At 41.5% G+C, this 23,956-nt stretch overlaps 1 protein-coding gene and 1 non-coding gene across 2 annotated transcripts in view; both read right to left on the reverse strand.

The window, feature by feature from the left end:
• Positions 1 to 3,653: 3,653 nt before the first annotated feature.
• Positions 3,654 to 3,772, reverse strand: LOC145413908 (5S ribosomal RNA). The gene has a single exon (XR_013899786.1). It is a non-coding gene; the product is annotated as a 5S ribosomal RNA (ribosomal RNA).
• A 5,476-nt stretch (positions 3,773 to 9,248) lies between these two features.
• The window catches only part of Gclm (Glutamate-cysteine ligase modifier subunit), a 124,400-nt gene continuing 109,692 nt past the window's right edge, over positions 9,249 to 23,956 (reverse strand). Inside the window, exon 5 of the mRNA XM_080283254.1 lies at positions 9,249 to 10,254. Coding sequence (XP_080139380.1) covers positions 10,100 to 10,254 — 155 coding nt within the window. The 3' untranslated portion in view covers positions 9,249 to 10,099. The remainder of the gene's footprint in view (positions 10,255 to 23,956) is intronic.

Raw genomic sequence — 23,956 nt, forward strand, 5'->3', positions numbered from 1 at the left:
GCCTGGACACACTACATTTGAAAGACTGGAGATCACAGGCAGCAGGAAATACAGACAGAGGGAGACAGTTCCAGAGCTGACCTGTTGCATAAATGAAAGACTGGGAGTAACGGTTAACTCTTGCATTAGAGAGTTGGACAGAAAAGGGATGGGATGTTGCTGCCAGGCGGGTGCTACGCGCCCGTCGTAGAGGTGGAGGAATGCAAGCAGACAGTTCAGAGGAGCAGTGACCATTAAAGTAGCGATAGAAAAGAGATAAAGATGCAACAGTGCGGCGAAGAGACAGAGGTTGAAGGGAGTCAGTAAGAGGAGGAGAGTTAATGAGACGAAAAGCCTTTGACTCCACCCTATTGAGAAGAGCTGTATGTGGGGAGCCTCCCCACACATAAGAGTTGTACTCCACACAGGGGCGGATAAAACCCCTGTATAGAGTCAACAATTGTGCAGGGGTAAAGAAAGAGCGGAGTCGGCTTAGCACACCCAATCTCTTGGAAGCAGATTTTACAAGAGATGTAATATGATCTTTCCAAGATAAGTCCCGAGTAAATGAAACCCCAAGCATGTTCAAGGATGATGCAGGATTAAGCTGAATATTATTAAACATTAGTGGGTATACCTGTGGAAGATTTTGTTGGGTTGATAGGTGTAAGAACTGAGTCTTAGATGCATTAAAGACAACCATATTATTTTTACCCCAGTCAGAGATATGAGCCAAGTCAGACATTAGGTGTGCCATAGCCTCATCCCTTGTTTCTTGAAGTAACTGTTGAGATGGGCATTGCGGGAACTGAATGGAAAGGTGAAGGGTGGAGTCATCAGCGTATGAGTGGATAGGGTTAGATGTACAGCTTAGATCATTGATGAATAAAAGGAAGAGAGTTGGTGATAGGACAGAGCCCTGAGGAACACCACTGTTGATAGATCTAGGAGAAGAACGATGGCCGTCTACAACAGCGGCTATAGAATGACCAGAAAGGATGCTAGCGATGAAGGCACGGATAGAAGGATAGAAACCGTAGGAGGGCAGTTTGGAAATTAAAGATTTATGCCAGACTCGATCGAAAGCCTTTGAGATGTCAAGTGCAATGGCAAAGCTTTCGCCAAAGTCCCGAAAGGAGGATGACCAGGAGTCTGAAAGGTAGGTGAGAAGATCGCCAGTGAAGCGTCCCTGACGGAACCCATACTGACGATCGGAAAGAAGGTTGTGATAGGAAAGATGCCTTAAAATTTTTCTATTAAGAATTGACTCGAAAACTTTTGAAATACAGGACGTTAAAGCAATTGGACGATAGTTGGAGGGTTGGGAGTGGTCACCCTTCTTTGGGACTGGCTGAATGAGAGCAAACTTCCAGCAAGAAGGAAAGGTACAAGTTGACAGACAAAGGCGAAATAGTTTGCCTAGGCAGGGTGTAAGCACAGAAGCACAGTTCTTAAGAACAACAGGAGGGACCCCATCAGGCCCATATGCCTTGTTAGTACTGAGGCCAGTGATGGCAGAAAATACATCAACTGAAGAAATTTTAATGTCAGCCATGAGGAAGTCAGAGGGGGAAAGTGATGGAGGAACAGCACCGGAATCGTCTAAGGTGGAATTGGAGGAGAAAGTCTGTGCGAAGAGACCTGCTTTATCAGTAGAAGAAATAGCTACAGAACCATCAGAGTAGAAAAGAGGAGGGAAGGATGATGAGGTAAAGTTGTTAGAAAGATTTTTGGCAAGGTGCCAGAAGGAGCGGGAAGAATTCGAGTTGGAGAGTTGAGAGCATTTAGTATGGATGAAATTATTTTTAGCAGAGCGAAGAACAGACTTAGCACGATTCCGGGCAGAAACGTAAAGATTATGTGATTCAGGGGTGGGTTGGCTCCGGTACCTTTTGTAGGCCTTCTCCTTGTTGCGGACAGCATTAGAACAAGCGTGATTAAACCAAGGCTTTCTTGCGTTAGTCAAAGGATATGAGAAAGGAATGTATGCTTCCATGCCCGAGAAAATAACCTCTGTAATGCGCAAGGCACACTCAGATGGCTCCCGGCCATGGAAGCAATAATCATTCCAGGGAAAATCAAAGAAGTACTGCCTGAGGGCCTCCCAGTCCATGGCCCCAAAATGCCACAGACGACGTTTCCCTGGAGGGTCCACAGGAATGAAGAGTTATGCAAGTCTGTTTCCTGATAATGCAAAGATCTTGAGGAGAGTAGAAGTTGAGGAAGACTGTAAAATGCTGCAGAAGGACCTGGATAGGATTCATGATTGAAGTTGGATGTGGGAAATGAAATTCGACACAAAAAAATGTTTATATTGGAAATGGATAAAAGTACCAAGAGGCCATCACTGAATTATTTGATGGGTAATGAACTAATCACAAAAGCGAGAGAAGAGAGAGATTTGGGAGTGCTGGTCCAGGATAATCTGTCACCTGAAAAACACATTAACAAGACAGTTAGAGAGACATAAAATCTCTTGACTAACATACGAGTAGCATTTCATTAGATGGATGAGGAGATGATGAAAAAATTGATAATGGCCATTATCTGTCCCAGGTTGGAATATGCGGCAGTAGTGTGGTCCCCACACAAAAGGAATGATATACTGTAAACAAGATTGAGAGAATACAAAGAACAGCAACCAAGATGGTCCCTAGCCTGGGAGATCTGTCATACAGAGAGAGGCTGGATAAGCTGGATCTGCCTTCCTTAGAATAAAGGAGAGAGAGGGGGGACATGATTGCAGTGTTCAGGGCCATGATGGGAGTAGATAAAACTGACAGAAAAGATCTGTTTGTATGTGATGGGAGAGTAACAAGAGGACACAGAATGAAACTGAAAAAGCCAAGTTGCTTGAAGGATATCAAGAAATATAGTTTTCCATATAGATACACAGACCTGTGGAATAATCTGGACAAAGAGATCATCCACTCCAAAACCTTAAACGAGTTCAAAGCAAACTCTGACTTACTGAGAAACAGAGACGAGACTCCACGAGCATGGCTCATTTCCTGTATATCACAACTAGGTAAATAAAACTGGGTAAATATGTGCGCGCACACACACACACACACACACACACACACTTGTAAAACCTTGTAATTTCTGCAACATGGTTTATCTCAAAATACAAACACCAAGGATTTGTATTCAACCGTAAAAAAAATGAGACAAGCTTACACAGTTTATTCATCCTTTGTGCAAGTCTTCTATAAGTTATGGCTATAATATTTATATAATGCATAAAAGAATCTGTTAGGTGACAATTATTAAAGCGCACCAAAACACAAGTGAAGGATAGAGAAAGGAGCTTCATCTAACCTGAACGTGACAAAAAGTGGTATTCTACAGTAATTTTCACAGCCATCCCAATACTCTCTCTAATATTAGACTTGACAATGTTAAGGACCGCACGGTAATACATACACACACTTTTATTAATGTCCCTAGCTCAAAATACAAAGTAAAATACTGCATTACTGTACTCCAACACAGCACTGTATGTAAATGTGCTTCTAGAAAATATAAGTGTATGAAATATTATTTTCATTCATTCATTCATTGCCAGACGCCATGTATCCCAAACGGGGTGGCCAAGGGCTTAGAGTTAATTGTTTTACAGGGAGGGGCACTAATCCTTCACCAACCCCACTTGACACGTAGGGAGAACGTTATGCCAACAGCATCTGGTGTTCCCAGGCGGTCACCCATCCAAGTACTAACCAGACCCAACGTTGCTTAACTTCGCTGATCGGACGGGAAGCGGTGTACTCAACGTGGTATGGCCGTTCGAAATATTATAAATACTGTATTATGCTTCCTATGATCTACACTGTCCCCATATAACTACTAGGCTCATAAATTGTCTTTGGACATAAAACAAATACAATGAGCTTTCCAAGCAGACAAACACACTGTGTGTTTGAGTCTTGAAAAGATATGTTACTTTATTACATTCAGACCACATTTAGTAGTTTAATGGAATAAAGAATAAGATTTGCTCTGAGCTAATTTTGTTTCAGAAACTTCCACAATACCACAATAAAGGCACCACAAAGAATTACGTGTCAATAGCAACCGATCTTGTCAAACTTCCAGTCACTTCTGTCATTAACTGACTCATTATATGACAAACTTCCATTCACATCTGTCATTAACCCTCTCTTACACGACAGTTCAGCAAAAAATCCAACCACTCACATTTTTTTGATGCAGGTTGCATCCAACCAAATAGATTGTGGTATTTTTTCACCACGATTTTTGGTTGCGTCATTCAACTTTTTCTCCTGCCCTTATTTGTAACCGTTTTGTTATGAAATTGCTGCATGTTATAAATGAATAAATGATCTTCCTAATGAAGAAAAAAAAAGAGAAAATAAATTACCATATTCTATCGTTAAGTGGTAGGTGGGGGCGCTCGTCATCCACTCACTCGATGTAGTGCTGCTCCCAGGTGTCTGCCCTTTCCTCTCCTCCATCCTTCTTTTCTTCCATCCTCTTCTGTCTTTCTTTCCGTCATTCTTTCCTCGTCCTTCTGCCTACGGGTAACTTTACACTCCCTCTTCTGTCTTTCTTTCCTTCATTCTTTCCTCTTACTTCTGCCTACGGGTAACTTTACACTCCTTCTTCTGTCTTTCTTTCCTTCATTCTTTCCTCTTACTTCTGCCTGTGGGTACCTCTACACTGAGTGACAAGCCAAATGGTTTCTTGTACACCAGGAAACCAATTACTATGCTGGGTGGTAACCATTTAACCAAATTTTGGCACCTAGTGGTTTGTGGGTAATTACGGCACTCCAAGCGGACTGAGCTGGGGAAGGTTTATATCCATGGGGGGGTTGGGGTTTGTTGCTCACATAATGCCATCCAGGGATGAGTGAGGTTGGTCACTCTCATCTTTGATGTCAGGACCAACGTGCCTAACCCTGGGCTCCTACGCTCCTCATGGGGCAACTTAGGATTGGATGATGGATGGATGGATGGATATTTTATTGTTTGCTATTTATTCAATGCTGATTTCTCACAGATATATAAACATTTTGTCAATGTTTGTTGAGAAAGTTGTAGAGCATTCAGCAAGCATTGACAAAATGCTTATAAATCTCTAAAAAAATCGGCGTTGCATAAATTAATGAATGAAAAAATTATGGCAATTTAATTTTTCATTTCTTTTTTCTTCTTTCATTAGGAAGATCATTTATTCATTTATAACATGTAGTAATTTCACAACAATACAGTCACAAATAAGGGCAGGGGAATGAAATGATTAGAAACATTTTACGATGATGAGCCAGCTGCTACTAAAGCAGCTGGGTGTGGTCAAAGACTGTAAGATATTTCTGTTCGGTACACTATAAAAATCATTCTAATAGAGCTAGAAGTGTCATTTTTTTACGAAAATCATCGCAAATAAATGCCCTACAAGTTTCTCTCAACAAGCATTGATGAAATGCTTATATATCCGTGAGAAATCAGTGCTGAATAAAGGAGTGAACGATAAAATACAGTAATTTCTTTTTCTTTTTCTGTTCATTAGAAAGATTATTGATTCATTTATGTAGCAATTTCATAACAATTCAATTACAAATAAGGACAAGGGAGAAAGGTGAATGGAAACATTTTCCGATGTCGCAAACACTGCTGAGTGGAGGATCTGTGGGGTGTAAGGCCTGGGCCAGTCTGTGAGGGTCATACAGTACTCAGATGTTGGATACAGGTTGCATCGAAAGAGTTTGAGAGGGTTAACTTTCTCATTTTATGCTATTAGCAGCTGTCAAGAAACCAAAAACTGCAAACTAGTTACACACTTCATTTAAAATTCTTTATAATCTGACATTAACTCATTCACCACACCATTGACTACAGCAGCTCATTTGTGAATATAAATCAGCACATGGATATTAATACACAGATTCCAGATATCTGTTCTCCTCTACACTAAGAGAAAAGATGCTGTTTCAAGTAAGAATAAAGTACCAGTCATGGTGGTAACTTCTCAACCGCTTCAATCTGATGAAATACTGTATTTTACATTTTATTCTTGCTGCTACCAAATAACATTATTCAGCCTAGGGAAGACTTATCAGACTGGAGGGATTAAACTTAGCTTCCCATCATTACATGAAATTCTTTCTAAGGAAAACAATAATCTGGTGGTTGCATCATCACAGTGAAGAGGTTAAGGGCAAACACAATCTCTGAACTGTACCTTCCTATGACGTACTGAGCTGATGAGTGCTATCATTAAAGGGAAACTAAGTGGTGCTGTTTAGCAACCATACATGTACTAAGTGTCATGGTGCTATGCAGTATTTTGAGCTGTGTGGGTGGGGATTGCTGCACTCCATGGATTATTGAGCTTGAGTATGATAATCCACAGCCTGAGGTAAGCATGCCACTCACAACAGTATAACAATAACTCTTACACACACATACACACTTTGGAGAAGAAATCATATTTTCCAACAGATTTTGCTTTGCTGAAAATATAAATAATCAGCACACAATTTTTTCTCTAAAAAAAAAAATAAAATTATAAAAAAAGGAGTTGCACTTAAGAGCTTACCTATATGCAAGCAAGACAATATTACCTTTAACACTACAACTTTAATGGATCATTTACACTGTTAGAATGGGCAACTTATACTCTGCCTATTAAATAAAATATTAATAAATTTTAGGTTTAGGCAAGTGAAATATCTTCAAACTTTAAATAGACAGGAAATAATGTGTAATTTTACCTCTCTCTTACATTATGAAATAACAACCCACATTTCATGCCTAACAGTAAAAACCTTTTGGGATGCTGGACTCAAGGAGAGGCTCTCTATCTCTGGTCTTACATATTTCAGGGTAGGAGACTGACCTATACTGAAGGCAGCTTTACATGATCAGTAAGTCTCCAGTCACCTCCAGGAGTTTCAGACCATTGTTTGCAAAGCAAAATAATCACTCTGGTTGGTGTATGCCACTAAATCACCAGGTATCTGTAGACCATACAGTAAATTTCACTATACCATCACTCTAAAGAAACAAATAATCTTCACCATACTTCTTCTAAATGCTGTGCATCTTACCATGATTGCTCTGATTTGTAAGTTTACTGGTTAGCATGGAGCAGCACAGCCTACTTAGGAATTTCCTTAAAATCACAGATTATGCAACAATGAGCAAGCTACTTCTCCTATGCCAGCTCCAATCTTCCTTCTCTCATATTCACTCCTACAAACTTCCAGTAATTTATATGTAATATATATATATATATATATATATATATATATATACCACTATACTGTGTATATAAACAGGCAAACCCCGATTTACAATACCCCTAGATGTGATACCCCGGAACAGTGATGGGCGTAGAAACGCCACCATACCCAGCAAATCGTAGGCCTACCCTCAGTTTTGTGTTTGTTTTTTATTGTTTTTTACCAATTTTTATGATATTTTAGACAAATTTTGTTTTTAGGCTGATTTATAAACAGTTTTTAGACTTTGATTAACGTGTCTAAAATTTAGTCATAGGTGGAGTGAACACTATCATTTGGGGTACGGATTCTCACCCATCAGACGAGGTACAAAACAGTGTGGACAACTAGGTGACTCAACAAAGAATATTTTGTGCTTGACCACTGAACATCTAACCTATCATGGAATACAGTACACTTAAATAAAAATTAAGGTGGTAGGTGGGGGTGCTCACCATCCACTCACTTGATGTAGTGCTGCTCTCAGGTGTCTGTCCAATCCTCTCCTCCATCCTTCTTTCCTTCCATCCTCTTCTGTCTTTCTTTCCTTCATTCTTTCTTCATCCTGCCACCTACGAGTGATTTTACACTCCCACTTCTGACTTTCTTTCCTTCATTCTTTCCTCTTCCTTCTGCCTGTGGGTGACTCTACACTGAGTGACGAGCCAAACGGTTTCCTGTACACAAGGAAACCATTTACTATGCTAGGTGATAACAATATAACCAAATTTGGCGCCTGGTGGTTTAACGGGTAATTACGGCACTCCAATCGGATTGAGCCTGTGTAGGTTTATATCCAAGGGGTTGCTGGGGTTTATTACTCACATAATGCCATCCAGGGATGAGTGAGGCTGGTCACTCTCACCTTAAATGTCAGGACCAACTTGCCTAGCCCCGGGCTCCTACGCTCCTCATGGGGCAACGTAGGATTGGATGATGGATGGATGGAATAATTATGAAAGTCTTAAAGAATAAATATTTCATGCATTGATGAAAACTGTGACATCAATAAATCATGTGTTTACAGGCATGCTGTTGAAGGAAAAACAGCTTGAAAATACAAAAGAATTTCTAAATAAATGTTGGAAAACATGAGAAGAAAATGAAGGAACTCAGTAACCTGAAGCGTAGCTCAAACGACATAAAGAGGGGCCGTTGAAGAGGCTATCCCGATCGCATCATCAATTGATAAATCATGTGTTTATATTATGGCTGTTCAAGGGAAAACGCTTTGAAAATACAAAGGAATTTCTAAATATACGCTGGAAAATAAAAAAGAAAATAAAGGAGCTTAGCCACCAGAACAGTAACTAAAATGACTAAGATGGGCTGCTGAAAAGGTTATCCCGATAGCATCATTGATTGCATTCCCCATCAAAACATCAACGAATCTCCATCACAACAATTCGTACCTTGGACCATTCTGAGTCATTCATACAATATTATTAAGCATACCCAATGTTTAATTAATTGTCCCAGGACTGTCTGATGGTGGGATTCAATACAATACTGCTGCTTCTTCTCAACTGAGTTTGAATACGAGTCGGAGATCGCATTCTCCAGTGACCTTGACTGGCCACAAGTGAGACGGGCACTGGTTTTAGGCTTAAGTATGCTTCTTTCATAGCTGTTAGGCCAATTAGGTTGGCTTGAAAGTTTTTTTGGACACATTTGGGTGGGTTTAGGACTTGGTTGAGGGGGAAACCCAAGGCTCAAAAAAGCATCCCGATTCATGTTAAATTTACCTCAAGATACGATACCCCACCTTGCGATGGGTTTTTACTTAACCAACTGCATCGTTAAACCGGGGTTTGCCTGTGTGTGTATATACCGGCAAATATATATATATATATATATATATATATATATATATATATATATATATATATATATATATATATATATATATATATATATATATATATATATATATATATATATATATATATATATATATATATATATATATATATATATATATATATATATATATATATATATATATATAATTTTTAAAATAAAACTTAACAAATCATTACTCACTACTTACATCTATGATTAACCATACTCAGTCATGAATAGCATTCACACTAACCTTATTCACATTACTATCTCTAAATAATAACATAAATAACTATCATACAATAAGTTCTCTTTAACTGTCATCACAAAATTATGAAAAAATCTACATCTTCTATTTTATTTATTCTTTACAGCATCAAAACTACCTTAAGTTTTTGTTTATCAAAAAAAAAAAAAAAAAAAAAAAAAAAAAAAAATCATATCCACTCATTCAGATACAACTACCAGTGCTTCTCATTCCTAATAATCTCCTCACTCTAATTAAATCATGATAATTACCAGATCAATCACGCTATCCTCTAAACATCCTCTCTTAAATCTATATTGATAAATGTAGAGTATCTAAAACCCTTCAATCCTGTAACATAAGTTATATTCTATTTTAGTTATCTTTAGGCTTAGGAGAGACTTTTCCAGATAGCCAGATTCAGTCTGTAACAACCCCTTTGCTACTAGGGTACTCTTGTAAACTAAATACAGATTTCATAAGGTAGCTACAGCAAAATTTTTTGAATATGTCACCAGCTTGAAGGACTTAAAGCAACACAATCAACAACTTTTCATCCAATCCCTCATATCCACTCTCATAGTAAAACAAACAACAAATACAACTGTGGGTTACTTTACCCTTACTGGTACTCCTACAGCTATAATAACAATTACTGCACCTGCCAACCATACTCTTGTTCTTACAGCCACACAGGCATCTATACCTTCACCATTTTTTTATATCTTTTTTCACACTTACCAACAACCTATATTAAACACGACAAAGCTGATATCTGCATATTAGCCATGGCAAGCTAGTGCCAATGTGTAACCTTTTTCCTGTACAAGACCAAAGCATTGTTGGATGGTGCGATGGCGAGCAATCCATTCAATCTGAGCTCCAGCTAGGCCCAGCCGACTCGTAATGGTTGAAACAAGATCTTCATCCACAATTTCTGAGGACATATTTTGGTGGTGCAGTTACTACAGGTTTCATTAAAAAATTAAGAGCAATCTTCTATAGAATAGTAGAGTTAATATATAATCTTCCTGCCTTGAAATTCAGCTGTATATTAAAATTTTAAGCTCAAACATTGTCTATCTATTTACCTATTGCCAGATGCCATAATCCCCTAAGGGGTGGCCATTTGACTTTGAGTTATTTGTTTTACGGGGAGGGGCACTAATCCTCCACCAACCCACTTGTTGACACGTACAGTATGAAAAAAGTGCTATATACATTATAAAAATTAATTTTATTGAGAAATCTATTAGCCAAAAAAGTTACACAAATATCAGGAAAATTTTCAAGTCCTTGATTATTTAGTTTCAGAATAAGAAAAATTAAGTTATCAAGATAGGTGGGCCCCATAAGGGCCACAGTTAATTTCACCTTTGAGTGTTAATTATGCACTACCACCATCATGCAGCCTTTCTTATAAAATTCACCAGTGATCAATTCCTAGTCATCATGAACATTATACAAACTTTAGTTTCTAGGATACTCAATATGTTTGTTTATGATGAAAATTCTTAGCCTCTCCTAAAGACATCCACACATGATGATCAAAACCTTCTTGCAACCACCATACAGGGATTTGTGGGGTCAGGTGGAATGTTTGCTAACGTGAAATGCCGAGGTGAGGGTGTATGACACCAAAATGATGTGAAGTCTCTCAGTGAGACCACACCCAAAGTTTCAAACTGTAGTGAATTAAACAATAAACTTCTAGTACCAGGCAACAAAGGCCATATGGCACTAAATAATACAAAGAAATGGTACTATGAATACTTGGTAATAATAATTTAAATCCATCCATCATCCAATTCTACACTGCCCCATGAGAAGTGTAGGAGCCTGGGGCTAGGCAAGTTGGTCCTGACTTTTAAGATGACAGTGACCAGCCTCACTCATTCCTGAATGGCATTACGTGAGCAATAAACCCCAACCACCCCTTGGATATATACCTTCACCGGCTCAATCTGATTGGAGCGCCATAATTACCCATTAAACCACCAGGCGCCATTATTTGGTTATATGGTTACCACCCAACGTAGTAGATGGTTTCCTGGTGTACAGGAAACCATTTGGCTTGTCACTCAGTGTAGAGTCACCCACAGGCAGAAGAAAGAGGAAAGAATGAAGGAAGAAAAAAAAAAAAAGAAATAGCATACAAACAGACTACTAAAAAATTTAAGAAATGAAAACCTTCTTAGTGGTAGGTGATGGCGACCATCATCCACTCACTTGATGTAGTGCTGCCTACTGCTTCCTTAGCCTTTATCATTATGAGATAGATTGAAAACCTTCTGCCTGTGGGTGACTCTACACTGAGTGACAAGCCAAATGGATTCCTGTACACCAGGAAATCATTTACTATATTGGGTGGTAACCATATAACCAAATTTTGGCGCCTGGTGGTTTAGTGGGTAATTACGGCACTCCAATCGGATTGAGCCAGTGAAGGTTTACATCCAAGGGATGGTTGGGGTTTACTGCTCAAGGAATGCCACTCAGGGATGAGTGAGGCTGGTCACTCTCATCTTCAATACCAGGACCAATTTGCCTAGCCTCAGGCTCCTACGCTCCTCATGGGGCAACGTAAGAATGGATGATGGATGGATGGATGGATGGAAAATGAGAAACAGCACATACAGATGGGAACTGAGTGGGAGAAAGGAAATCATATTTCAGAAATAATAATGGAAGCAAGGAAAGACATAAGACAGACCTGTCAAAAATGAGGGGATTTGCAAAGAAAATCCCAAAGGCAAGGAGGACAACTGGGGAAGCTTAAGAAAGGAAAAGCACACCACCACTGAGAGACATATAATGGACATTCAAGTTAAAGATGACGGATAACATAGCATCAAAATGGGAACAAAGGAAGTGGCCCACCTGACATCAAATAAAAATGGATGTCTGGAGTGGCCAATATGAAGATGAACCAGTGCAGTCTCCCAGATCCTATTCCGGTGATGGAAAACCGTCCAGCGGGGAACAAAAGGTTTTATTTAATGAAGTTTATTGGCAGGAATGGAAGTCCATCAAGATTGCTATCTGCACATGAGAGAGGAAGAGAAAACAGAAATAAGAGGCAGGAAGAGGATGGAAAGTAGACATCCAAGGTGCCAGCACAGCGACCTTGATGATCTTGTTCATTATCCTGGAATAACAGCATAACTGGGTATCAAACAAGACTGTATTAATTTACGCAGACATAAAAGACAGCCATTCCTGGATGCAAAGAACTAGAGTGGGGCCTGGAAGATGACAATGTGGAATAGTGCACTGGGAGAGTCAGAAATCACCAAAAAAGAAAGATGAGGATAGATAGATGTGCTGCAATGCAAAGTAAATAGCATACACATCCACCATTAAAATACTAGCACAGATCGGAAGATGATACTGATCGTAAGAGCCACAAAATAAAATTGCAACCCAGTACCATCAACAGTTTTGGACCCATCTGTGCACACACAGGCAGAATAGTGTTCCAACAATTGACTAAAACTGTGAGTGGATAATAAGTGGGGAGGTTAGAGATTCAGAATGATAAAAAAAAAAAAAGGCAAATGGTGGGATGGGGAAGAAGCCAAAGCAAAAAGAAACAAGGATGAAAGGGAACACATCCATCCATCATCCAATCCTACATTGCCCCATGAGAAGCGTAGCAGCCTGGGGCCAGGCAGTTGGTCCCGACATTTAAGATTCCTAACAGAAAAAGGATATGTACAGGAAAAGATGGCATGATGAGGGGGTTAGAAGCTGCACCAGAAACTGAATTTGGAAGAGCAAGTACAGAGGACAATGGAATACAATGTAGGCTGGGGTAAGTATGGAGAGAGAGAGAGAGAGAGAGAGAGAGAGAGAGCTCAGACTCCAGATTCAACATGAAGATTCTCCACAGAGGAAGATCTGTTGATGTTTAACCCCAGTCAATCTGGCCAAGCAGAACCATCAACCACAGGTAAGATGCAACTGCTTCTGTGGGACCGTCCAACAGGTACAGTACAGAACACACTATGAAGGGATTCAGCATCCCTTTGTGGTTATCAGCATCTCACCAAGGTTGGACCAGGTTCCTTCCCGTGGTAAGGTACAGGAAAATATGAGGAAGCTTGACTCTCTGGTGGACACCCCAGCTGCTCCACCCAAGGTGCCACCACATGTAGGCTGCTCATCAACATTAGGGGAAGATTTAAAAAGCACCAACTGCAAAGTGCAAACCAAGATGATGAACAAATCTTCTGCTGGATGGTAATATGAGCAGAAGAGTCCACCAGTCATAATCAAGCTCTGAGAGGACAAGAACAGTATGAAGGAAAAGGAGAGTAGCACAATCAGCACCCTATGTCACATGCAAAGTAAGTAGCAGGTGGTAACACTGCAATGATCTGCACAAATGAGCCAAGAGTCAAAAACTTAAGGAAGAAACAAGGCCGATGATGTGCACAGAAGAGGATAATCGAATAGAAGTATCACTGAAAAGAGGGTAATGAGGAATTAAATGGGAATACTTAAAAGTAATGGCATGAGATTCAGTGGCAGTAAAGTGAAAACCATGACTGATAACCCATGTAAAAGCAGCAGAAGTAGCAGAATAAGTGCAGTTTGTGTCAAGATGTCGGTGTCAGAAGCATAAATAGCAAAATTATCTACAGACAAAGATTGTACTCCTATCAAGACAGAGGAGACAATATCATTCACTGCTAACAAAAAGACAGCAGTGCTAAGAACACAACCCTGGGGGAAGACTTTCATGTTGGGGGATGATATCCGAGTAAATATCAGCACCTGAACCCAAAAAGAATAGTTAAACACAATATTGTGAATATAAAGACACCATCTCACCATCAATACTGCTAGTTTGTATAACACACAAGATGTGATAATGCCCCATGGTATCATAATACCTTCTGAAGATCAATAAAAACAGTAAGGATGGTTTGATGAGTGGGAAGAGCAGAATGAATGTAAGTCTCCAATTAATGAAGGGGATCAAATGTACTATGAATTTTCTGGAAGCCAAACTGAGAATCCGAAAAAAAGTTGTTTATATTCCAACAGCCACATGAGATGATGATTTACCATATGCTCTAGCTACCAATTTACAGAGACAACTGGTACAGGCAATGGGAGGACACTTCTGGGACATGCGACCATCCTTTCCCAGCTTAAAGAAGGTGAGAAACAGAGCACCTCAAAAAGGTGGCAGAAAAACCCCATTGGTCCAGATGCAATTATTAATGGCCAATAAGAAAAGATGCACATGGGAAGGTCAAATAAGATAATGTATCCCACCAAGACCCTCAGAGCAGAGGTCAACTAATGGAAAGAAAAAAGAGCATTACAAGATTTATCAGATAATAAATTCATAAAACAAAAGCACTAATAACTAAGGCAGGTGGAAGTACAGTCACAGCAGATGGAGTATGGCCATGTACAGTTTGCCAAAGGGTGTGGGAAGTAACTCCATCTTGAGCAGTGTTTGATAAGTGGGTGCATAAGATGCAGTGGTACTCTGTTAGAGGCAGATTGCAAAACAATGTTGATTCTGAGTTTGTGGCATGTAAAGGAGAGAGACAGGAAAGGACAAATCTTGCTGAAGAGTCTCTCGAGTGTGTGAAGGAATTTTGTTACATGGATGACACGATATGTGCCGGAGGTGGGGCAGGAGCTTGACAGACAATAAAATTATGAAGTGTTGTAAAAAGTCTGGAGAGTTGTTGCCTCTACTGACAATGAGAGGGCTCTCTCTATGGGGTCCTTGTATGCAGCATGTATTAGGAATATAATGCTGTATCCATCCATGCATCATCTAATTCCGTGTTGCCCTGTGAGGAGTGTAGAAGTCCGGGGCTAGGCAAGTTGGTCCTGACATTTAAGATGACAGTGACCAGCCTCACTCATCCCTGAGTGGCAATATGTGAGCAATAAACCCCAATCATCCCTTGGATAGTAATCTGCACCGGCTCAATCCGACTGGAATGCCTTAATCACCCGCTAAACCACCAGGCACCATAATCTGGTTACATGGTTACTACCCAGCATTGTAAATAGTTTCCTGGTGTACAGGAAACCATTTGGCTTGTCATTCAGTGTATAATAATAATAATACTTGGGCAGTAAAGGGGAAGGAGGATATTCATAGCCTCAATCACACAGCGATAAGAATGATCAGATGGAAGTGCAGTGTGTCCCTGAATGACAGGTCTGGGAAGGGTAAGGACTGTGACTGAAAGGTTGTGAGGAAGGATGTGACTTGGATGTACTAGTGATGTGATAAGAAAAAGTAGACTGAAATGGTTTGGACATGTGGAGAAGAGGGAGGGCAACTGGATGTGGAGGAGGAGAGGTGTGAAAGTTGGGGGTGGAGCTGTGAGAGGCAGATCGAAAAAGACTTGGGAGGAAATAATACAATATGACCCCATGGATAAGCGAATGAATAGGACAGCTTCTCAAGATCAAGTAGCATGGAGAGCAGCATAAGTATCAAGGCTGACACATGCAAGCATGTTGGAAAACCAGAGGCAGTAAAAATCAGAGACAATGAGAATGACAGCTAAAATGAAAACCAAAACTATTGGTAACTATGTAAGCATCCACAAAAGACTCCCCAAGTGAAAAATGGAGGTAGGTAGTGATAATGTTTACAAGCAATTTTACCAATGCCTCTCCAGACAGATGAAACAAGAGTATTGGAGGTAACAGAAGAAAAGTATGGTCTCCAGCCTGCATGCTTAGTCTCATGAACAATCTGCCAAAGGAAAGCACACTCTCTCATAAAGAGAAGAAATGCATACTGATCTTTCGGCGTATGTCATTTACATTCTATAGCCTTTCCAACATGAACGCTTAACTCGAAGGGCAATGGATCAGTCAGAATTCCACCATGGGACATGCAGGTAAATGGGTGGGACATTCTAGGCACTGTCAACAAGCTGCACTCAAAACAGTAACCAGAAAGAAAGAAAGCATGTCAGAAGTCTTAGAAATGGACAAATAAAGCCAAGAAGGAGCATAATGGGATTCAAACCACAGTTAATCTGCCTTCTGAAAACACTAATTAAGAAGGTAAGTTTTCGTTCTCATTTTTGAAGGCACCAACATGCTTGCATATGTCAGGCTTGGACACCTAATGGCGGCTCTCCATGCTGCTCGATCTCTGGCAGCTTCCCTATCTAGTCTCTTAACCCTAAGGTCATACTCAATGACCTTGTCCCAGGTCTTTTTCGGTCTACCTCTCACTACCCTACCCCCAACATTAACACTTCTTATGTGGATTAACTCAAACTAAATGGAGAGGTGAGTGTGAAAGAATGGGAGTATGGATGGGGTATATGCGTGGGAGTACGTGAAAATGAGAGGGGCAAAAGAAGGAATGTGTATTGTTCTGAATAACAGATGGATGGAGAATATAAGAGAGTATGGATCAGTTGGCTCAAGGATTGTATGGGTAAGATTGAAAGTTGGACTACAAATGTGAGAGATTGTGAGCGTGTATGCGCCAATGCAAGATCATGAAAGCAGGTGAGAGAAGAGTTCTGACAAATGTGGAAGTGTGCATGGATAAGTTTGAAAGGAATGAGAGAGTGTTTTTGATTGGAAATATGAATGGAAAAGTCAGGAATGTGAAGGTGGATGGAGTAGCTGGTGAGTGTGGTGTGCCTCCAGAGGTGGATGAGAATGGCAGTGCTTTAGTGGACATTTGTGCTGGGAGGGGGTTGGCGATAGCCAATACTCTCTTCAGGCACAAAATGATCCACAGGTATACATGGCGAGTGATGAGAAGGGCGGATGGTGAACTGAATGAACGGAAGGCAATGGCTGATTATGTATGTGTGGATGACAAGATGAGAAGGTGTGTAATGGAAGCAAGAGTATATAGAGGTTGGGGAAGTGGACTTTCTGAAAACTACCAAGTGTGGTCAGAATCAGTGTCCAAACGAAATGGAGAAATAGATGAAGGGAAGGACAGGAGGAAGTAACTCATACAAGGAATGTGGAAAGGTTGAAAGAGGATGGAAAAAGGACAGAATATAAAAGGGATGTGGAGGAGTGATTGGGTAAATATGGACTGGAGCAGATGGGGGATGTGGAAGGTGTGTGCAAGATATTCAAAGAAGAAATCTGCGCAGCATGTGAGGTGCTGTGTGGGGTGAAGAGAAGATGAAAGGGGGTGCAGGGAACAGCATGGTGGAATGAAGAGGTGAGACAGGCTGTGGCACAAAAGAAGAAAGCATATAATGAGTGGATGAGAAACAGGGGCGTGGAAAAAGTTGAAAGACGGAAGAGAGAGTTATATGTAGAGAGGAAGGGAGAGGTGAAAAGATTAGTAAGAGTAAGAAGAGAGTGAATGAGGAATTTGGATGGAATTTGAGTGTAAAGTGGAGGGAATGTAAGAAAATGTTCTGGAAAGAGGTAAAGAGAGTTAGACAGGATGCCAAAGACGTTAGTTGGGGAGTGAAAGATAAAAATGGTAGATTACTAGCAGAGAGGGGAGAAAAAGTGAGCAGATGGAAAAAACACTTTAACGAATCGTTGAACATAGAAAATGTAAGTAATGCGAGTATAAGTGGCTGGGGAATGGCTGGGAGACGGAGGGATGTGAAAAGAGAGGAAGAAATCAGTAGGATGGAAGTTGTGGAAGAGATAAAGAAAGTTAAAATGGAGAAAGTTCCAGGAATTGATGGAGTGTGTGGTGAAATGCTGAGGCATGGGGGAGAGATAGTAGTAGAATGGATGTGGAAGATGTGCAGATTGGCCTGGGAGGAAGGTAGAGTCCCAGAGGATTGGAAGTTAGGTATAATTATTCCCCTGTACAAAGGTATAATTATTCCCCTGTACAAAGAGAAGAGAGAGAAATTGAGGAGATGGAAGGAGCACTTTGAGGATTTGTTGAATGTAGAGAGTGACAGCAGTGTGAGTATAAGTGGTTGGGGAATGGCTGGGAGAAGAAGAGATGAGAGGAGGGAGGAAGAGATCAGTAGGTCGGAAGTAGTGGAAGCGATGAAGAAGATTAAGCCGGGAAAGGCCCCAGGAATTGATGGAGTGTGTGGTGAAATGCTTAGGTATGGGGGTGAGATTGTTGTGGAGTGGATATGGAAGTTGTGTAGATTGGCTTGGGAAGAGGGAAGGGTTCCAGAGGACTGGAAATCAGGTATAATTGTTCCTCTGTACAAAGGAAAAGAGGAGAGAGAAGTATGTGGTAACCATAGGGGTATTTGCCTTCTTAGTGTGACTGGTAAAATATATGGTAGAATACTCATTGATAGGGTTAGGCATATGACAAAGGAGCTAGTTGGAGAAGAACAAGGGGGATTTAGGAAGGAAAAAGGGCGTGTAGATCAGATATTTGTTCTAAGATGTTTAGTGGAGAAGTATCTAGAGAAGGGAAGGAAAGTGTATGCTGCCTTCATGGACTTGGAGAAAGCTTATGACAGAATAGATAGGCAAGGTATGTGGAAGGTATTAAGAATATATGGAGTGCAGGGGAAATTGTTGAGTGCTGTGAAGAGTACGTACGAGGGAGCTAGGGCTACGGTGTGAGTGGATGGTGAGCTGAGTGAGTTCTTTGATCTCAATGTGGGACTGAAACAGGGGTGTGTGATGTCTCCATGGCTGTTTAATATATATATGGATGGGGTTGTAAAGGAGGTGCAAGGTAGGGCAGTGGATGTGGGGGTGGCTCTAATGAATGAGGGTGAGATTTGGAAGCTTCCGGTGTTGCTGTTTGCTGATGATACAGTATTGCTGAGTGAAGAAGAATGGGAGTTGCAAGGTTTGGTGAATGAATTTGGGACAGTGTGTAGGAGGAGGAAGCTGAAAGTTAATGTAAACAAAAGTAAAGTTATGGTGTTTGAGAGGAATGAAGTCACAGAGTGTGCAGTGAGGTTGGATGGTGAGGATATGGAGAATGTGAGTGCATTCAAGTACTTGGGTAGTGTGATGAGTAAGGATGGAACTTTGGGGGATGAAGTACGTGAAAGGGTTCAGCAGGGAAGAAAGGTTGTTGGTACACTGAAAGCAGTGATGAGAAATAGGGAGGTGAGTATGGAAGTAGAGAAGTCACTGCATGATGGTATTGTGATCCCTACCCTGACGTATGGAAGCGAGGCGTGGACCTTGCAAGAGGGGAACAAGTCAAGAGTGAGAGCAGTGGAAATGAGTTACTTGAGAGGAGCATGTGGAGTGACGTGGAGGGACAGGTTGACGAATGAAGAAGTGAAGGAACGTTGTGGGGTAGATGTGGATGTGGTTGAAAAGATTAGGAGAAATACACTGAGGTGGTTTGGACATGTGGAGAGAATGGAGAATGAAAGACTGACTAAGAGGGTGTATGTAGGTGAGGTGGAGGGAGGGAGAGGGAGGGGTAGACCGAGGATGAGGTGGAGGGATGGAGTTGAGAGGTATATGAGGGAGGGGGGGGTGAGTTGGGGGGAGGGGAGTCAAATGGTGGGTGACAGAGTGACTTGGAGGCGTTTTGTCTGCGGCCACCCTTTGCGGGAATAGGGCGTCGGGCTATAGATAGATAGATAGATAGACAAAGTTAAGAAGTCATGGCATGATAGTATTGTGATCCCTACCCTGACGTATAACATATGGATGCGCGGCATGGACCTTGCAAGAGGGGAACAAGCCAAGAGTGAGAGCAGTGGAAATGAGTTACTTGAATGGAGCATGTGGAGTGACATGGAGGGATAGGTTGACGAATGAAGAAGTGAAAGAATGTTGTGGGGTGGATGTGGATGTGGTTGAGAAGATAAAGACAAAAACACTGAGGTCGTTCGGACATGTGGAGAGAATGGAGAATGAAAGACTGACTAAGAGTTGTATGTACGTGAGGCGGAGGTAGGGAAAGGCAGGGGCAGACCGAGGATGAGGTGGAGGGATGGAGTTGAGAGGTGTATAAGGGAGGGGGGAGTGAGTTGGGGGGAGAGTAGTCAAATTGTGGGTGACAGAACGACTTGGAGGCGTTTTGTCTGCGGCCACCCTTTGCGTGATTAGGGCGTCGGGCTATAGATAGATAGATAGACAAAGGAAATGGGTAAAAAGAAGTATGTAGTAATCACAGGGGCATTTGTCTGCTTAGTATAATAGGAAAAGTATATGGTAGGATACTTATTGACAGAGTTAGGGAAATAACAGACGAATTAGTTGGAGAAGAACAGGGTGGTTTTAGGAAGGGAAGAGGTTGTGTAGATCAGATATTTATTTTTAGAGCTTTAGTGGAACAGTTTCTAGAGAAGGGAAAGAGTTGTATGCAGCCTTCATGGATTTGGAGAAAACATAATTATGACAAGGTGGATAGACAAGGAATGTGGAAAGTATGAAGAATATATGGAGTAGATGGGAAGCTGCTGACTGCCGTGAAGAGTATGTATGAGGGCGCTAAGGCTGCAGTACGTGTGGATAGTGAACTGAGTGAATTTTTCTATTTGAAGGTTGGATTGAAACAGGGATGTGTTATGTCTCCATGGTTGTTCAATCTGTATATAGATGGGGTTATAAAAGAGACCCAAGGTAGGGCCGTGGATGTTGGAGTGGCCCTAGTGAGATGGCAGTGTTTAGAAACTCCCTGTACTGTTGTTTGCTGATGATACTGTGCTGTTAAGTGAAGATGAAGGGGAACTGCAAGGCTTGGTGGATGAGTTTGGGAGAGTGTGTAAGAAACGGAATCTAAAGGTGCATGTAGGGAGGAGTAAAGTTATAGTCTTCGAGAGAGGTGAAGTCAGTGAATGTACAGTGAGGTTGGATGAGGAGGAAATGGAAAATGTGAGAGCATTTAAGCACTTGGGTAGTGTGATGAGTAAGGATGGAAGTTTAGAGGGTGAAGTGCTTGAAAGGGTACAACAAGGAAGAAAGGTTGCTGGTTCTTTAAAAGCAGTGATAAGAAACAGGGAAGTGAGCATGGAAGTGGAAAAGTTACTGCATGACAGTATTGTGATCCCAACTCTAACGTATGGAAGTGAAGCTTGGACCTTGTTGGAGGGACAGAAGTCAAGAGTGAGAGCTGTGGAAATGAGTTATTTGAGAGGAGCATGTGAAGTCACATGGAGAGACAGACTGACAAATAAGGAAGTGAAGGATTACTGTGGTGTGGACATGGATGTGATAAGAAGCATTAGGAAAAATACACTGATGTGGTTTGGCCATGTGGAGAGGATGGAGAGTGAGAGATTAATGAGGAGAGTGTAAGTGAGGTGGAGGGGGGGAGAGGGAAGGGGAGGCCAAGAATGAGATGCAGGGATGGAAAGGAGAGGTATATGAGAGAGGGGTTTGTGAGCTGGGAGCACGGCAGTGAAATGGCGGGGGACAGGGCAACGTGGAGGCGATTCATTTGTAGACACCCCTTATGGGATTAAGGTGTCAGGCAATAGACAGATAGACACAGATAGACTTTCTGGACCCAGTTATCATCCCCCATCCTCTTCACATGCCCAACCATCTCAAGCTACCTCTCCTCATCACAACACCAATACACTCCAGCCCCATCCTACCTCTCAACTCTTCCATCATAAACCTAGCCCCCCCCCCCCCCGGCCTTGCACTCGAGGACACACTGCACATCCACCTATCACTGCCATTTCTGTATGTTTGAGCCTATGAATATTCTCTTACTGAACAGGTCTCACTACCATACAGCATTACACTCCTAATACATGCCGCATACAAAGATCCCTTAGCACAGAGGGAGAGCTCTCTCAGTGTTAGGAGAAGCAACAGCTCCCTGAACTTCTTTCAAACACTCCTCACTCTAACCACAGAGCTAGCTTCTGCCCCACTTCCAGCACATAACATGTCTGTCTCCCAAATAACAAAATTCTTCCACACACTCAAGAGACTCACCAGAAAGGTCAATCCTTTCATGCCTGGCAATATCCACAAGCTCTCCCTGACACACCTCACACATGAAATCTGCACTATCTTGCAGTCTACCTCCAATACAACTACATCTCTTACGCACTCACTCATCAGAACACTGCACAAGATGGAATTACTTCTCACACCCTTGTGACAAATCGCACCTGGCAACTCTCCCTCTTCTTTGATGGCACCGCCCCCAGCACTAGATACCATCACTTTCATTTTATCTGCATTTACTCTTAAGCTCTTGTGTCCTATACCATCTCTCCACTTCCTAAATCTTTCCTCCACCTCCCTTTCATTCTCTGCAACCAACACCAAATCATCAGCAAACATCTCCCGAGGGAGTCCATTTCTTAAGTAACATGACAGGGTTTCAAGTACCATGATAAACAACAAGGAGTTCAAGACTGACCCCTGATGCACACCAACATTCACGGGAAACTCATCACTCAAATCTCCATTCATCCGTACCTGGGAGTGAGCACCCACATACGTGGCCATAACGACCCTAACCAGCCACTTCTTGATCCCAGGCTTTCTCATTGCCCACCTCACCACCTCTTTAGGGACTCTGTCAATGGCCTTCTCCAAATTAACAAAAACAAAGCACAGTGAGGTGTGAAGTAATACATGTATGTGGTAAAGGTATGCTTCATGGGGTAATGGTCACTGTAGAAAGAATATGACACAAATGACCACTGAAAATTAAGAGATAGAGGAGAACAAAAGGAGAGGTCTAAAGAGGAAGTTGTGCATATTCTGAGATCAAAATGTGTCAGAGCATCTGTGATAAGCAAACATACATCATAAAACAAAAGACTGAAGGAGGTGATCACAGGAAGTGGTAAGTCCCCCCCCAACACAAAATACTGTAAAACCTCGATATAACAGACTTCAATATAACGGAATTTGCTTTTACAGGATTCAAGGAGCCTACCAGACTAACTTCTTCTACAGTGAATGCCCTGAAATGAGTTATCTGAGAAGAGCCTGTGAAGTCACATGGAGAGACAGACTGACACATGAGGATGTGAAGAAGCGTTGTGGTGTGGATGTGATAGGAAGCGTTAGGAGAAACACACTGGGTGGTTTGGCCATGTGGAGAGAATGGAGAGTGAAAGACTGAAGAGGAGAATGTATGTGAGTGAGGTGGAGGGGGAGAGAGGGAGGGGAAGGCCAAGGATGAGATAGGAGGATGGAGTGGAGAGGTATATGAAAGAGGGGTGTGTGAATTGGGAGCAGGGCAGCAAAATGGCAGGGGACGGGGTGAGTGGAGGCGATTTGTTTGAGGCCACCCCGTATAAGGGATTAAGGTGTCTGGCAATAGACAGATAGATAGAAAGCCCTATTATCCAGGTTCAGATTATCCAGGTTTCAGTATATCCAGGTCGTGACTGAATAGTTAAGTGGTATGGTAATACATAAAATTATCCGTATGATAGCTCCAGTTTAATCAGCAAGCATCTGGTTGCTAGCAAGCGAGCCATGGATAAACGAGTGTGCGTACTCCCCACCCACACCTTGTGCTCACAACTCGACCACAGGGGTGGTGGGGTGGAGTTCACTGAGGCAACTGATTATCTAACCTAACCTAACCTAGCTTAACTACTTAATGATTTAACCTAACCTAACCTAACCTAGCTTAACTACTTAATGATTTAACCTAACCTAACCTAACCTGGGCTCCAGTTGGGAAACTGGGAAATGAAATCCACCTTTGAATACGTTAAGTTTCTCCCCTTATGATGGAAACAATCTTAGGTACAGCTTAAGGAATGTGATGA

Source organism: Coenobita brevimanus, chromosome 97 (assembly GCF_032717465.1).
Source record: "Coenobita brevimanus isolate Jiangsu-jjx chromosome 97, ASM3271746v2, whole genome shotgun sequence".
Taxonomy (NCBI): domain Eukaryota; kingdom Metazoa; phylum Arthropoda; class Malacostraca; order Decapoda; family Coenobitidae; genus Coenobita; species Coenobita brevimanus.